Source organism: Dipodomys spectabilis, unplaced genomic scaffold, assembly GCF_019054845.1.
Source record: "Dipodomys spectabilis isolate Male_0828 unplaced genomic scaffold, ASM1905484v1 ptg000096l, whole genome shotgun sequence".
NCBI classification, from domain to species: Eukaryota; Metazoa; Chordata; class Mammalia; order Rodentia; family Heteromyidae; genus Dipodomys; species Dipodomys spectabilis.
This window is the reverse complement of record NW_024870773.1, coordinates 29,860,001-29,875,176: the sequence shown is the minus strand read 5'-3', so window position 1 is coordinate 29,875,176 and position 15,176 is coordinate 29,860,001. Positions and strand designations below refer to the sequence as shown.

Below are 15,176 nucleotides of genomic sequence, written 5' to 3'. Positions count from 1 at the left end.
GCTGAAAGCATAATTTGGCTATGATGAACACAGATGTTAGGATTTTTAAAACATACTTACTGTGGTTGGCTTGAGGCATGGCTCAAATGGCACAACACCTGCCTAGCACACAAGAACCTGAATTCTAAACCCAATTTCACCAAAAATTGTACTTACCTATATAAGCAGTCCATATAGTCTGCACCCTTGCTATATTCTTCCCAATACCTATGATACATTACAAGTACTTGTTCTTCAGATTCCAAAACTCTCTATATAAAGGGGAAAAAAAAGTTTACTTATGAAGCACTAATCATTTTCACTGTAATCTTCAAAATGAAAAATTTCTAAAATAACTTACATAATTTCAGTATCATAAATTACATTTATAAATTATATTGTCTTTAGTGCAAATGAAACAACTGGGGAAAAGGCGAATCTCAGATGCAACAGACAAGAGGCAGTATTTTGATTTTTGTCCTTAGGATAGAGCATAAATCTCAGTTTAAAATAGCATATAGTTTTCTATCATTTTGTATCTATGTGAGTCAATTACTATTCCAAATCAATTACCTTTAATAACATCACTACTAAGACTATTCATGGAAACTGACATTCCCATTTTACAAATTAAGTTTTGTTTACTTAATAGAAAGTTATTATTTTTAGAAAAATTAAAAGAAAGCTAAGCTGAGCACTAGTGGCTCATGTCTGTAATCCTAGCTACTCAGGAGGCTAAGATCAGAGCATCTCAGTTCAAAGCCAGCTGAGACAGGAAAAGTGCATTAGACTTATTTCCAATTAACCACCAGAAAACTGGAAGTAGAACTATGGCTCAGAGTGGTAGAGCACTAACCTTGAGCAAAAAGAGCTCAGGGAACCTAGGCACTGAATTCATGCTCAAGTGACAAAAAAAAAAAAAAACGTGAGGAGAGGGAGAAGACTGGGAATGTGGGAATGTGAGAATGTGGCTCAGTGGTAGAGTACTTGCCTAGCATGCATGAAACCCTGAGTTCAATTCCTCAGTACCACATAAACAGAAAAAGTCAGAAGTAATGTTGTGGCTCAAGCAGGCCACATAGCTACACAACTGAGCTAACCAGCTCAGATGGCATAGTACTAGCCTTGATTGAAAAAGCTAAAGGGCACCTGTACCTGTTCAAGCCCCTGTACCTGTAGCAAATACACACACACACACACACACACACACACACACACACACACACACACACACACACACACACACACACACACACACACACACACACACACACGATAATCAGACATAGTGGGATACACTCTAACCAAAAACTCAAACTACAGCAAGAAGATCATGAATTCTGGGCTAGCCTGGGATACAAGCCTGAGAGACATTATCAAGTAAGTAAGTAAGTGAAAGAAAGAAAAAGAAAGAGTGAGAGAAAGAGAGAAAAAGAGAAAGAGAGAAAGAAGGAAATATGGAAGGAAGGAAAGAAAGAAGAGAGGGAGGGAGGGAGGGAAGAAACCAAACAAAAAACCTAGGCATGGTGTTGCACAGCTATAATATCAACTAAAAGTTTGAGGCCACATAGCTATACAACTGAGCTAACCAGTAAGACTTGATACCCTCCCCTAGGAAAAAATAATAATAAAACAAAGAAAATCACAGAGTCTAGACTTAGTGGTAGAAGGGTATGGTTAACATGCACAAGAACTTAGGTTCAATCCCTAGCACCAAAAAAATGATTAATTAATGGGGGCTGGGAAGGTGGCTCAGTGATAGAGCACTTGCCTTGCATGCATGAGGCCTTGGGTTCGATTCCCCAGTACCACATAAGCAAAAAGAAAAAAAGCTGGAAGTGGCGCTGTGGCTCAAGTTGTAGAGTGCTAGCCTTGAGCTGAAGAGCTGAGGGACAGCACCCAGGCCCAGAGTTCAGGTCCCACGACCGGACCCCCCCCCAAAAAAAAGATATATATAAGATGTATATATATATAATTAATGGCTACACAACAATTTGGCCACAAAGATGTTCACATAAGTATTACCTACAGTAAAATGTATATAAATTGGAAACATTTCTTTCAAGAAATACATGGGAAGCCTGGGACCAGTGGCTCACGCCTGTAATCCCAACTACTGAGGAAGCTGAGATCTGAGGATCGCGGTTCAAAGCCAGCCCGGGCAAGAAAAGTCCATGAGACTCTTATCTCCAATAAACCACCAGAAAACCAGAAGTGGCACTGTGGCTCAAGTGGTAGAGCGCTCGCCTTGAGCTGAAGAGCTGAGGGACAGCTCCCAAGTCCAAAGTTTAAGCCCCATGACCAACAAAAAAAAAAAAGAAAGAAATACATGGGAATATTTAACAAATCATACCATCTCCAGAATGAGAAAATATTTTACAAAACATGCCAGATTACAAAAGTTCATTTAATAAAGTGTGAGTAGCCAGAAGAAAAGTCTGAGACTCTTACCTCCAATTAATCAACAAAATGCCAGAACTGAAGATATGGCTCAAGTAGTACAGTGAAAGTCTTTTAGTGAAAAAGCTATTGGAGCACATAAGGCTCTGACTATAGGCCTCAGTACTGGCGCGCGAGACACACACACACACACCCCAAATTAAGTGCCAGGCACTGGTGGCGCGCGCACACACACACTGGTGGCGCGCGCAGCGCGCGCGCGCGCACACACACACACACACACACACACACACACACACACACACACACACACACACACACCAAATTAAGTGCCAGGCACTGGTGGCTCACACCTGTAATCCTAGCTACTCAGGAGGCTGAGATCTGAGGCTCACAGTTCAAAGCGAGCCCAGGCAGGAAACTCCCTAAGACTCTTATCTCCAATAAACCATTGGAAAACCAGAAGTGGTGCTGTGGCTCAAGCGGTAGAGCACTTGCCTTGAGCTGAATAGTGCAAGGAATGCACCCCGGCCCAAAATTCAAGTCCCACAACTGGCCAAAAAACAAAAAAAAATCAAATGAAGTATATATTGTCATATACCAGAAGACACACTTTAGGATAGCTTTTATCAAAAATATTCCTAGTGGTTAACTCTGGATATATGTTATAGGTAATGGTAAGATTTTTTTCTTCTTTTTACTAATCTCTAAATTCTAAATTATCTATACTAGTAATGCAATACTTTGATAATTTAAAAAATTCCTTCTTCCAAGCAGGTAAAATTTCTGTTGACTATATAACAATTTGCATTTGTTATATACATATCAACTTTTTGTCCTAGGATCTCCGAGAATATATGGTATATATGACTTCCATGAATCTGTACTACAATACCATTTTAAAACTCACAGTTAAGGCTGGAGAATGGCTTAAGTGGTAGAGCACTTAAACCCAGAGTTACATCTCTAGTATCAGAGAGGAGGGGAGAGGAGGAGAGAGAAGGGAGAAAGGGAGAGGAAGAGAGGCAAAAAGTTGAGGAAAGAGAAGAGGAGAGAGAGGGTGAGAGAAAAAAGGAAGGAGGAAGAAAGGAAGAAAAGAAAAAATAAGTTATGTTAACTTCTCAGATTTAATACTACTATTTTTATGCTAGCTATTAGTACTAAGAAGCTGAAAAAAAAGTATATGAGAAAGCTGAGTGAGGTCATACAAGCCTGTAATCCCAGCTCCTGATCATTTGACACAGGAGGATTACAAATTAGAAGCCACATAGCTACATAGCAATAGTAAGACCCTGTCCCAAATAAGACTAGAAAAAGAGGGCTGGGAAGGTGGCTCAGTGGTAGAGCACTTGCCTTGCGTGCATGAGGCCCTGGGTTCGATTCCTCAGCACCACATAAGCAGAAAAAAAAAGCCGGCAGTGGGGCTGTGGCTCAAGTGGTAGAGCGCTAGCCTTGAGCTGAAGAGCTGAGGGACAGCGCCCAGGCCCAGAGTTCAGGCCCCACAACCGGACCCAAAAAAAGAAAAAGAAAGCCTAGAAAAAGAGAACAGGACAAGGGAGGGGAGGAAAGGGAAAAAGTACAATATGAAAACTCTCTACACGGTGTTTGCAACTTTTCTGTAAGTCTGAGTTTTTTAAACAACCACATAATCTAAAAATAAGTTACAAATGTCTTACATAGTTATCAATTATGATATGACCAAAAGTCACTAGCTTATAATAGCAGAACTTTAATAAAACAATTTAACATATTAAACACTGAGCCCTGCACCAGTGGCTCACAACTGTAATCCTAGCTACTCAGGAGGCTGAGATCTAAGGCATCACAATTGGAAGCCAGCCCAGGCAGCAAAGTCCCTGAGACTCTTATCTCCAATTAATCAAAGAAAAAGCTGGAAGTACAGCTGTGGCTCAAGTGGTAGAGCAAAAGGAGCTAAGGACAGCATCCAAGCCCAGAGTTCAAGTCCAAGGACTGGCAAAAAATAAAAACCTTATTAAACATTGAGACTACGCTAGTGTCCTTGCTAGCAAAACCATTTCTATGGCCTGAAAAGTGCACCCACTAGAACATTAATATGTACATGTCATGGGGCTGGGAAGGTGGCTCAGTGGTAGATTGCTTGTCTTGCATGCATGAGGCCCTGGGTTCAATTCCTCAGCACCACATAAGCAGAAAAAGCCAGAAGTGGGGCCAAGGCTCAAGTGGTAGAGAGCTGGTCTACAGCTGAAGAGCTGGGGGACAGCGCCCAGGCCCAAAGTTCAGGCCCCACGACCGGACCAAAATATATATATATACATGCCACATACAATAAATATAAAATTCGCTGTAAAACATTTCTGCAGGGTGGCTCGTGACTGGAATCCTAGCCACTTAAGAAACTGAGATCACAGAATTGTGACTCAAAGCTAATCCAGGCAAGAAGATTATCCAAACCCATCTCAACCATATGGTCATGGTGGCACATGTCTGCCATCCAGCAATATGGAAAGCATAAACAAGAGGACTATGCTCTAGGCAGGCTGGCTGGGAAAAAAAAGTTAGACCCTAATTTAAAAAACAAAAGCAAATATTTACAGCTTAGGTTCACGAAATGGAAATAAGAAGAAAACAAAACAGACTGAGGAGTATCTCAAGCAGCAGAACATCTACCTAGCAAGCATGAGGCCCTAACTTTAAACCCCAGAACAAGACAGATCAACAGAAAGGGAAAAAAGAAGGGAAAGGAATAAAGGAAGGAAAAGTTACTAAGCTCCTTCAAATGTCATAACTGAAAATTCACATGACAATTGCTTCAGTTGTAAAAGATCATAAAAGTAGTAAGTGAAGGAGCAATTAATAAGACTCATCCAAGTAAAACAAAAGCCTATGTCTTCTACATGGTGTTTATACAACCCCATTTCCCTTTACTTGTCATTTTAAAAGGAATTTTAAACCATGTCTGTCTGTGGGTTGCTACAAGGTTTTAAAAGTACCTACTACTGGGCTGGGAAGATGGCTCAGTGGTAGAGTGCTTGCCTTGCGTGCATGAGGCCCTGGGTTTGATTCCTTAGCACCACATAAGCAGAAAAAGCCAGAAGTGGTGCTGTGGCTCAAGAGGTAGAGTGCTAGCCTTGAGCTGAAGAGCTGAGGGACAGCTCCCAGGCCCAGAGTTCAGGCCCGAGAGACAAGAGAAGAAAAAAAAAAAGTACCTACTACTATCCACACAAAGGGTTAGACAGTCTTTATTCCTATTTTATGGATAACCTAAGGGTTCAGTTCATTAGGAAATTACTGAGCTGCCATGGTTAGCATCATGGCTGTTAAAAGATAAAGTCAAGATTCCAGACCAGGCAATAAATTAACTTCTCCAGTTCCTGGTAAGATTATAACTCAGACCAGCTTGAAATGCTGTGTGCAGCAGAACTCACTGCCAGAGAGACAGTGATATTGTAATGACAGCTAATAGATTCAAATAAAATAATAAAGGGATTTATCAAGATGTGAAAATTAGCCAGGCACTAGTGGCTCACACCTGTAAGCTTAGCTACTCAGGAGGCTGAGATCTGAGGATTGTGGTTCAAACCCAGCCCAGACAGGAAAATACATGAGACTCACATCTCCAATTAACCACCAGAAAACTGAAAGTGGCACTGTGGCTCAAGTGGTAAAGTGCTAGCCCTGAGCTAAAGAGCTCAGGGACAGCGCCCAAGCCCAGAGTCCCCCCCTCCCCCAAAATTAAAAAGCTGTGAAAATAAAAGTAGGGAGTATTCAGTTGTAAGCAACATCCAATGAGCTGACCACTCCTTCACTTACTTATACTGGGAAAATGAACTAGTCAATTATGTAGCTATAAACACATTTACATCATGTATATACCAGTTCTTACCTTGTGCAAATGCCGAACATGACTTTCCAAAAAAATCTTTGTTTCTGTATAAAGTCTTTCTCCAAGCGGTTCAGGATAGGCCACACATAAAGCATAGATATCTCTAGTTAAATTATTAAGGTTTTCATATTCATTACAGTTATCATTTTAAGCCAGATACAGTAGCTCACAGATGTAATCCCAGTTACTCAGGTGAAGGTAGGGAAGAGAACACAGTTCAAGGCCAGTCTGGGCAAAAAGTTAGCAAGACAAAAAGTTAGCAAGACCTCTATCAGCTGGGGAGGTGGCTCAGTGGTGGAGCGCTTGCCTTGCATGCCTGAGGCCCTGGGTTCGATTCCTCAGCACCACATAAGCAAAAAAAAAAAAAAAGACCTCTACCAATAAGCCAGGCACAGTGGTATGTGCCTGCATCAACCTATCTACATCGAAGGTGTAAGAAAGACCATGGTCCAGCCCAGTCTAGCAAAAATGAGAGGTCCTATCCCAAAATAACCAAAAGAACTGGTAGTACAGTTTGAATAGGTCAAATGCCTACCTAGCAAGCTTGAGGCCCTGAATTTAACTAAATAAGTAACTATAACACAGTAACAAAAAAGGACATGACAATAAAAAGACAGACTCCTAAGAATACTATCTGGAAGTTACTTGAAATAATATATAGAATAAAAACAAATAAGAATTTGCTGCTTGGAGCCCATGGCTCACACCTGTAATCCTAGCTACTCAGGAGGCTGAGATCTGAGGATCGCAGTTCAAAGCCAGCACAGGCAGGAAAGTCCTTGAGACTATTATTTCCAATAAACCACCAGAAAACCAGAAGTGGTGCTGTGGCTCAAGTGGCAGAGTGCTAAACTTGAGCTGAAAAGCTGAGGGGCAGTGCTCAGGCCCAGAGTTCAAGCCCCATGACCAAAAAAAAAAAACTAAAAAAATTTGCCAACATTTCTAAAGTGAATGTCATATAGTGGGTGAAAAGTATGGTATCTGGGAAATCATCAATTAGGTAACAAGGATTAAAAAGTGGCAAATGGGCTGGGAATGTGGCTTAGTGGTAGAGTGCCTTCCTAACATGCATGAAGCCCTGGGCTTGATTCCTCAGTATCACATAAACAGAAAAGGCCAGAAGTGGCACTGTGACTCAAGTGGTATATGCTTGCCTTGAGCAAAAGCAGCTGAGGGGCAGTGTCTACGCCCTGAGTGCAAGCTCCAGGACTGGGTAAAATAAAATAAAATGTGGCAAAAATGTAGAACTACATTTAGTATCTATTAGCCTTATACATTATAATGAGTGTTACTTGTAGATGTCATGGTTTCATATGGGGGAGAAGGGGGAGGCTGGGTGCTGTCCCTGAGCTTTTCTGCTCAAAGATATCACTACCATTTGAGCCACAGCTCTACTTTTGGCTTTTGAGGCAGTTAAGAATCTCACAGACTTTCCTGCCAGGCTGGCTTCAAACCATGATCCTCAGATCTCAGCCAGTAACAAGGATTATAGGTGTGAACCACCAGTACCCAGCAGTTTTTTGTTTTTGTTGTTATTTGTAGGTACAGATGACATGATTTCTTTCTCTGGCTTTGCTAACTTTTCCAGTACTAGCCTTGAACCTGAGATCTGCCAGCTTCTGCCTCCCAAGCAGCTGAGATTACAGATATGCACCACAATATCCAGCTCATAAGTTCTCTTTCTAATAGTTATCAGGACTGGGAAGGTCAGAGACTACCTGATTAGACTGCTTATGCCAGATAATATAAATTAAAAGTAAGAACAGTACAACTGGTTTTAAATCATAGAAAGATGATCTCACTTTCCTATCTGGAAGAAATACATTGAAGGAAACCAATCATAAATCTTCCATAGTACTACCACTTCAGATTTTTTTTTTTGGTCAGTGGTGGGGCTTGAACTTCGGGTCTGGGTGCTGTCCCTCTGCAATTCAGCTCAAGGCTAGCAGTCTACCACTTGAGCCACAGCGCCACTTCCGGCTTTTTCTGCTTATGTGGTGCTGAGGAATTGAAACCAGGGCTTGCAAGGCAAGCATTCTACCACAGAGCCACCTCCCCAGCCCTAGTTTGTATTTATATGCGACAATGTAAAATTCAACTTGTCCTTGTAGGAAAGGTATTTCTTATACTGCTAGGACTTAAAGATTAGTCCAAACAGCTACTAAAAGGCAGAAAAGCATCATTAAAGGGAAATTAAAAGTCAGTTCCAACCAAGTCACACAAACAGAACCTCTAGATTTCCAGCTAGCTTCTCAACTTAGAAAAGCACCATATAAAGGGGCTGGGAAGGTGGTTCAGTGTTGTAGAGCGCTTGCCTTGCATGTGTGAGGCCCTGGGTTCGATTCCCCACCACCACATAAGCAAAAAGAAAAAAAAGCTGAAAGTGGCACTGTGGCTCAAGTGGTAGAGCGCTAGCCTTGAGCTGAAGAGCTGAGGGACAGCACCCAGGCCCAGCTGAAAGTGGCACTGTGGCTCAAGTGGTAGAGCACTAGCCTTGAGCTGAAGAGCTGAGGGACAGCACCCAGGCCCAGAGTTCAGGCCCCACGACCTGACCAAAAAAAAAAAAGCACTACATAAAGCCAGACACCAGTGACTCACACTCTAATCCTAGCTATTTAGGAGGCTGAGATCTGAGGGTCGCAGCTCAACGCCAGCTAGGGCAAGAAAGTTCAAAAAACACTGATCTTTAATTAATCACCAATAAGCCAGAAGTAGAGCAGTGGCTCAAGTGGCAGAGCACTAGTCTTGAATTTACTCAGGGACAGAGTCTAGGCCCTGAGTTTAAGCCCCAGAACTGGCAATCAATCAAGCAATCAATAAACAAAAACATTTTTTCATCTCAGGAATCCAACCAGAAACTCACTCTGCCTCTTAAGTATCCTTTGGGTCTACTGGGTCACCATCTTACGGCCTCACTGGGAAGTGGGACCTGGTGGGAGGAATTCACTCCACTGAGACTGTGCACTGCAAAGAGATACTGGGGGCTCCAGCTCCTTCTCCCTTTGCTTCCTGATTGTCACAAATTAACAGCTTCCTCTCAAAACACACTCAACTGGATGTGATAGTGTGTCAAAACTAAATAGGTGCAAGAGGCCATGGTCTAAAAACGTAAGTCAAAATAAATCTTTCCTCCTAACAATACCTTGATGTTTCATTAGAGTAATGGAAAGTAGACTTACACAAGCCCCCTGCCCTCATACGTGTGTAGTTTGCCCACTTACTTTTGCTATCCACAGGGAAACTTTATTTGGCCACCTTATCTAACAGGGGCCATATGAACACAAGTACAACTCCAAATCTTCTCTTTAATCTGCATTTTTATTTCACAAAATTTATCACTGCCTGTTATCAGAAGCACCATAATTATTTTCCCTTTTATAATATAAAAAGGAAGGTGATTTTTTGCACAATTATATTCCCCCAAACCTAAAATAGTGCTTGACAGATCAAAGTACTGAACAAGTCTCTGTTGAATAAAATACAAAATGCCACAAAGAGTGATTAAATTGGAAATGCAAATCATAATATATTTGAAAATAGTTTCACTGGACGTTCTCCAACTTGAATAAGCTTACAACTGTTTTCACTTCTTAACAAATTTCTCAGGTTTAGCATGCTTATCAAGCTAATATCTGCCCCAAAAGGATACGAGAAGCGGTCGTTCCATGTTGCTCTTTCAACATACTCCAACATGACAACGGCTTTGATTGTAGTTAGGAGCTTGTTCCATGTTTCATCGAAATCTACCACTCTTGGTTTCAAAGACATTGTGCAAGTTTAGTGTTGAAACCTGTTCATTAAAAATAATAATGTTAGTATAAGTTCCAAAAGCTCCATTACCTGTTCTGAAAACAACACACAGTAGCTTATGGTAGAATGCTAGTTACTTGGTGACTGAGGAGTGAAGTTGGAGACCAGTCCAGGCAAAGATTTCTTTAAAGTCTCCATGAAAAAAAAGCTAGGTTAAGTACTATGCACTGTTGTCCCAGATGCAAAGGTAAGTCTAAAATAGGCAGATTATGAACCATAGTGGAGCCAGGCAAAAGCAAGACCTGATTTCAAAAACAGCCAGTGCAAAGTGGGCACTGGTGGCTCACACCTGTAATCTACCCAAGTGGCTAAAATTGGAGGATAGCAGTTCAAAACCAGCCCGTGAGTGAAAGAAGCTCAGGGACAAGCCCCAGGACTGGCAAAAAAAAAATCTGTGTTAACACATTATTGAAAGGATAAAACCTTGTAAGATAAATTTTAAGTGGCACTGCTCTTCTTTTTAATAGAAAAGAAGTGATTCAGGGAACTGGAATTATGGCTCAAGTGGTAGGTACCAAGAAAGCTGATAAGCACAAAACCCTGAGTTCAAACCCCTGTACCCAGAATAAGAGGGGGAAAAAAGTGATCCAGATAGTTGCACTTTGGCCAATTATATTATCTCAAAATACCCAATGTATAGAACAGTAGTGCATCAGTACTTTAATTTGAAATATATACTATTTTTATAAAATGTATAGCCATATTTAATGTATTAACAGTGTCATAGGTTAACTACTGATATGATATGCAACATTTTCATTGCCCTTCAAAAGTTCAACTATCAATAATAATAATGTAAGTGTCTAAATACTTACAAATGTGATTCTCCTTTTAACTTAGGGGAAAGTATACCACTCTTAGTGACTTCTACTTTCGTGTATGTGTGCCAGTCCAGGGGCTTGAACTTAGGGCCTAGGCTCTGTCCCTGAGCTTTGTTCCTCAGGTTTGCTTTGTTGCTCAAGTGGAGCTATGGCTCCACTTCCAGTTTCTTTTGTAATTGGAGGTAAATCTCACAGACTTTCCTGCCCTGTCTGGCTTTGAAATGTGATTCTTAGATCTCAGCCTCCTGAGTAGTTTAGGATTACAGATGTAAGCCATTGTGCCCAGATGATGACTTTTAATTTTAGTTCTGATCATTACCAGCCATAAAATATGGTAGTTCCAAAATTACCAATAACATATAAATACAGTCACTTAAATTGACTTCAGATAGTACAGATCCCCAATTAGTTTAATTGCTATTCAGGCATAGTATGGCACTATACTTCTATAATCCCTAGACTCAGAAGTACTTATTCTCCTCCTTCAGCAGGAAAATAAGGAGTTCCAAGTCAATTCTGGATTTATAGCAAGATCCTAACTCAAAAGACAAAAATTAAGCCAGGCGGGGCTGGGAAGGTGGCTCAGTGGTAGAGCGCTTGCCTTGCATGCTCAAGGCCCTGGGTTTGATTCTTCAGCACCACATAAGCAAAAAGAAAAAAGCCGGAAGTGGTGCTGTGGCTCAAGAGGTAGAGCGCTAGCCTTGAGCTGAAGAGCTGAGGGACAGCGCCCAGGCCCAGAGAGTTCAGGCCCCACAACCGGACCCAAAAAAAAAAAAAAATTAAGCCAGGCACCGTTGGCTCACACCTGTAATCCTAGCTACTCAGGAGGCTGAGATATGAGGATCTCCGTTCAAAGCCTGGGCAGGAAACTCTGTGAAACTCCTATCTCCAATAAACCACTAGAAAACCAGAAGTGGCGCTGTGGCTCAAGCAGTAGAGCACTCGCCTTGAGCTGAAGAGCACAGGGACAGTGCTCAAGCCGAGTTCAAGCCCCACGACCGACCAAAAAAAATTTTTTTTAAAAAGATAAAAGTTAAATGCCATTCAGTGGGTTTAGAGTAGGTTATGTTCTAAATATAAGAAATATAAAAATTACTTAGCATTAACTTTGTGTATTTTCCACAAGTTAGAACCAATGCCTCTAAGACACATTAAACAAAAGTGCTATTGTTTCATATTAGAATAAGATTCAAGAATACATCTAAAAAACCCACTTTGCTTTATCAAATGAATGAACCATGAGATGTAGATAAGAAATCTTTGTTATTTTGAAATGAGAAGCAATGTTTCACAATAAAATTTTACACACAGACCCCTAAGAACCAACAATTATTTTCACCATGTGACTTCCTTAAACATTTCTACAAATTAGCCATGTCTGGTGTATACCCCTATAATTCCAGCACTGGGAAAGCTGAGATAGGAAGAAGGCAAATTTGAGGCCAACCTAAGATGTCTGGCAAGACCCTACCATCTCCCTCTCTCCCCACCAAAATTCTAGTAGTATAATTTTTAAAAGGAAAAAATAGCAAAGGGCTGGGAGTGTAGGTTAAGTGGTGAGGTACTTGTCTATCATGCATAAAAGACCCTGGTTCCCGGGGAAGGGATGACTGGAAATAGGAAACAAAAGTACAACAGTCTATGGTCAACCTGTGGTCGAATAAACAATGCAGAAGGAAAACTTGAAAGTCTTTCTTGGGGTGCTAAGGATGGAATCCACGGCCTTTGGTGTGCTAAGCAAGCACTCTACGATTGAGCTACATCTCAAGTGGGAAAACTTCACAGTCTCAAAAGGGGGGAGGGAAGTATGGCCCTTATGTGCATAGTAAGTTATAAAATAAATCCACTTCATCAGAATGAAATTCCTTTTTCTCCTCAATGAATTTCATATTCAAACCTGTACAGACTGTACTTTCAAGTTTTCAGATCTCACAGTTTGAAGTTAAATGCCTGCCTGTTTCACTTGCTTTCTCAATTTTTATTGAATCTATGAGGCTGGGCACTGTTGGTTCATGCACATAATCCTAGACTAAAAACCACAGGCTCATGGTTCAAGAACACCTTTGTCAAGGGGTCTGTCAGGACCCCTTTTCAACCCATATAAAACAAAGTGGTAGATGTTTATCCTAAGCTGTGTGGGAGGCTGAGATCAGAAGGATCACAACCCCAGGAGGATCACAACCCCAGGACAGCCTAGATAAAAAAATAAAATTTAGGGCTGGGAAGGTGGCTCAGTGGTAGAGTACTTGCCTTGCATGCATGAGGCCCTGGGTTTGATTCCTCAGCACCACATAAGCAAAAAGAAAAAAAAAAGCTGGAAGTGGTGCTGTGGCTCAATTGGTAGAGCGCTAGCCTTGAGCTGAAGAGCTGAGGGAAAGAGCCCAGGCCCAGAGTTCAGGCCCCACGACCGGACCCAAAAAATAAAAATAAAATTTAAAAAAGAGTCCACTAGACTCTATCTCAGAGGTGAGATGGATTCAGATGGATCCCAGAAACAAAGGGAAACCTTAAACAGGCAATCTCAGCCCAGGTACACACCAAAGCAGGAAATAAAACCTTATCTCAAAAATGACTATTGAAAAGTAGGGCTGGAGATGTAGCTCAACAGTAGAGTGAATGCTTACCTAGCAAGCTCAATGCCAAGGTCAAACAAAAAAAAAGAGGAGGGGGGAGAAATAATCTATGAAAGATGCCAGGCACCGGTGGCTCATGCCCGTAATCCTAGCTACTCAGGAGGCTGAGATCTGAGGATCGCAGTTCAAAGCCAGCCCGGGCAGGAAATTCCATGAGACTCTTATCTCCAATAAACCACTAGAAAACTGGAAGTGGCGCTGTGGCTCAAGTGGTAGAGCAGTCACCTTGAGCTGAAGAGCTGAGGAACAGTGCCCAGGCCCAGAATTCAAGCCCCATGACCGACAAAAAAAAGAAAAAGAACTGGCCTCTGCCTCTCCTTCTCCTCCCTCCCCCGTACCCCCACTCCTGCTACACATACCTTGGCTCTCAGGAATGAACTGAAATAACGCAGTCAGAGCCCTGTGGGAAGGTAAGTGCACCTTGGTATTGTTGCTACCTTTACAGGAGCACTGAAACCACACTCTAATGTCTGTCTTGTGAGCATCTTTTTAAACAGTGTAATAAAATTGAGTCTTCGCTTCACCTTCCAATTCTTGTCAGCTTTATTTTCACTACTTCTCAACTGGTTCTTTTGCACAAAAGCTCATGTGTTTGCCAGCTTGTATGTAACAGAATTTTTTTTTTTTTGTCAGTCCTGGGGCCTGAACTGTGGGCCTGGGTGCTGTCCCTCAGCTCTTCAGCTCAAGGCTAGCGCTCTACCACTAAGCCACCTTCCCAGCCTCTAACAGAAATTTTTACCTATGTCCTGGCACTGCTACACAAAACACACATGTAAGAATAATTTTAAAAAGCAAGATAGCTAAACCAGGTACATATTATTATCTCTTGCTCAACTTTGCTGGTACATCCCGTTTTTAGTATAGTCACAGCTACCTAAAAATCCCCTTCTTGCCGGGTGCCGGTGGCTCACACCTGTAATCCTAGTTACTCAGGAGGAGAACCATGATCTGAGGATCATGGTTCAAAGCCAGCCTGGGCAACAAAGTCCATGAGTCTCTTATCTCCAATAAACCACCAGAAAACCAGAAGTGGTGCTATGGCTCAAGGGGTAGAGTGCTAGCCTTGAGCTGAAGAACTGAGGGACTTAACCCACATCTAGATTTCAAGCCCCATGACTGACAAAAAAAAAAAAATTTTTCCCTTCTTGGGCAGGGAATGTGGCTTAGCAGTAGAGTGTTTGCCTAGAATGCACAAAGCCCTGGGTTCGATTTCTCAGCACTACATAAACAGAAAAAGCAGGAAGTGGCATTGTAGCTCAAGTGGTAGAATGCTAGTCTTGAGCAAAAAGAAGCATTAGGGACAGTGCTAAGGCCCTGAGTCCAAGCCCCAGGACTGGCAAAAAAAAAAATCCCCTTCTTTCATTTAAATGTCCCTAAAGAATAAAAGCAATCCATGACAGATGTGGCTCAAGTAATGAAGTTATAGCTCTGAGTGGAAAATAAGCTGAGTGCAGTGTAAGGCCCGAATTCAAGCCCTGGTACCAGCATAAAAATAAAAATAAAAAGCAATCCAAAGGACTGTAGGAGTAGCTCAGGCATAGAGCACTTGTTTAACCCTGGAGTCCACCATCAACATTGAGAAAAAAAAAATCCCCACTTCATAGTAAAGCCAGGCATGACGGCACATACCAGCACTGAGGGTATGAGATAGAAGGATGGCAAATTCAA

General features: G+C 41.7%; 1 protein-coding gene across 3 annotated transcripts in view; it reads right to left on the bottom strand.

Moving 5' to 3' along the window:
- The window catches only part of Cul2 (cullin 2), a 91,558-nt gene that overhangs the window by 59,175 nt on the left and 17,207 nt on the right, over window positions 1–15,176 (bottom strand). For all 3 annotated transcript variants that reach the window (XM_042686091.1, XM_042686090.1, XM_042686089.1), the window contains exons 2-4: window positions 9,894–10,034; window positions 6,245–6,347; window positions 157–251 (exon numbers count right to left, since the gene is read on the bottom strand). In XM_042686091.1, the coding sequence (XP_042542025.1) occupies window positions 157–251; window positions 6,245–6,347; window positions 9,894–10,012 (317 nt within the window). In that variant the 5' untranslated portion in view covers window positions 10,013–10,034. The remainder of the gene's footprint in view (window positions 1–156; window positions 252–6,244; window positions 6,348–9,893; window positions 10,035–15,176) is intronic.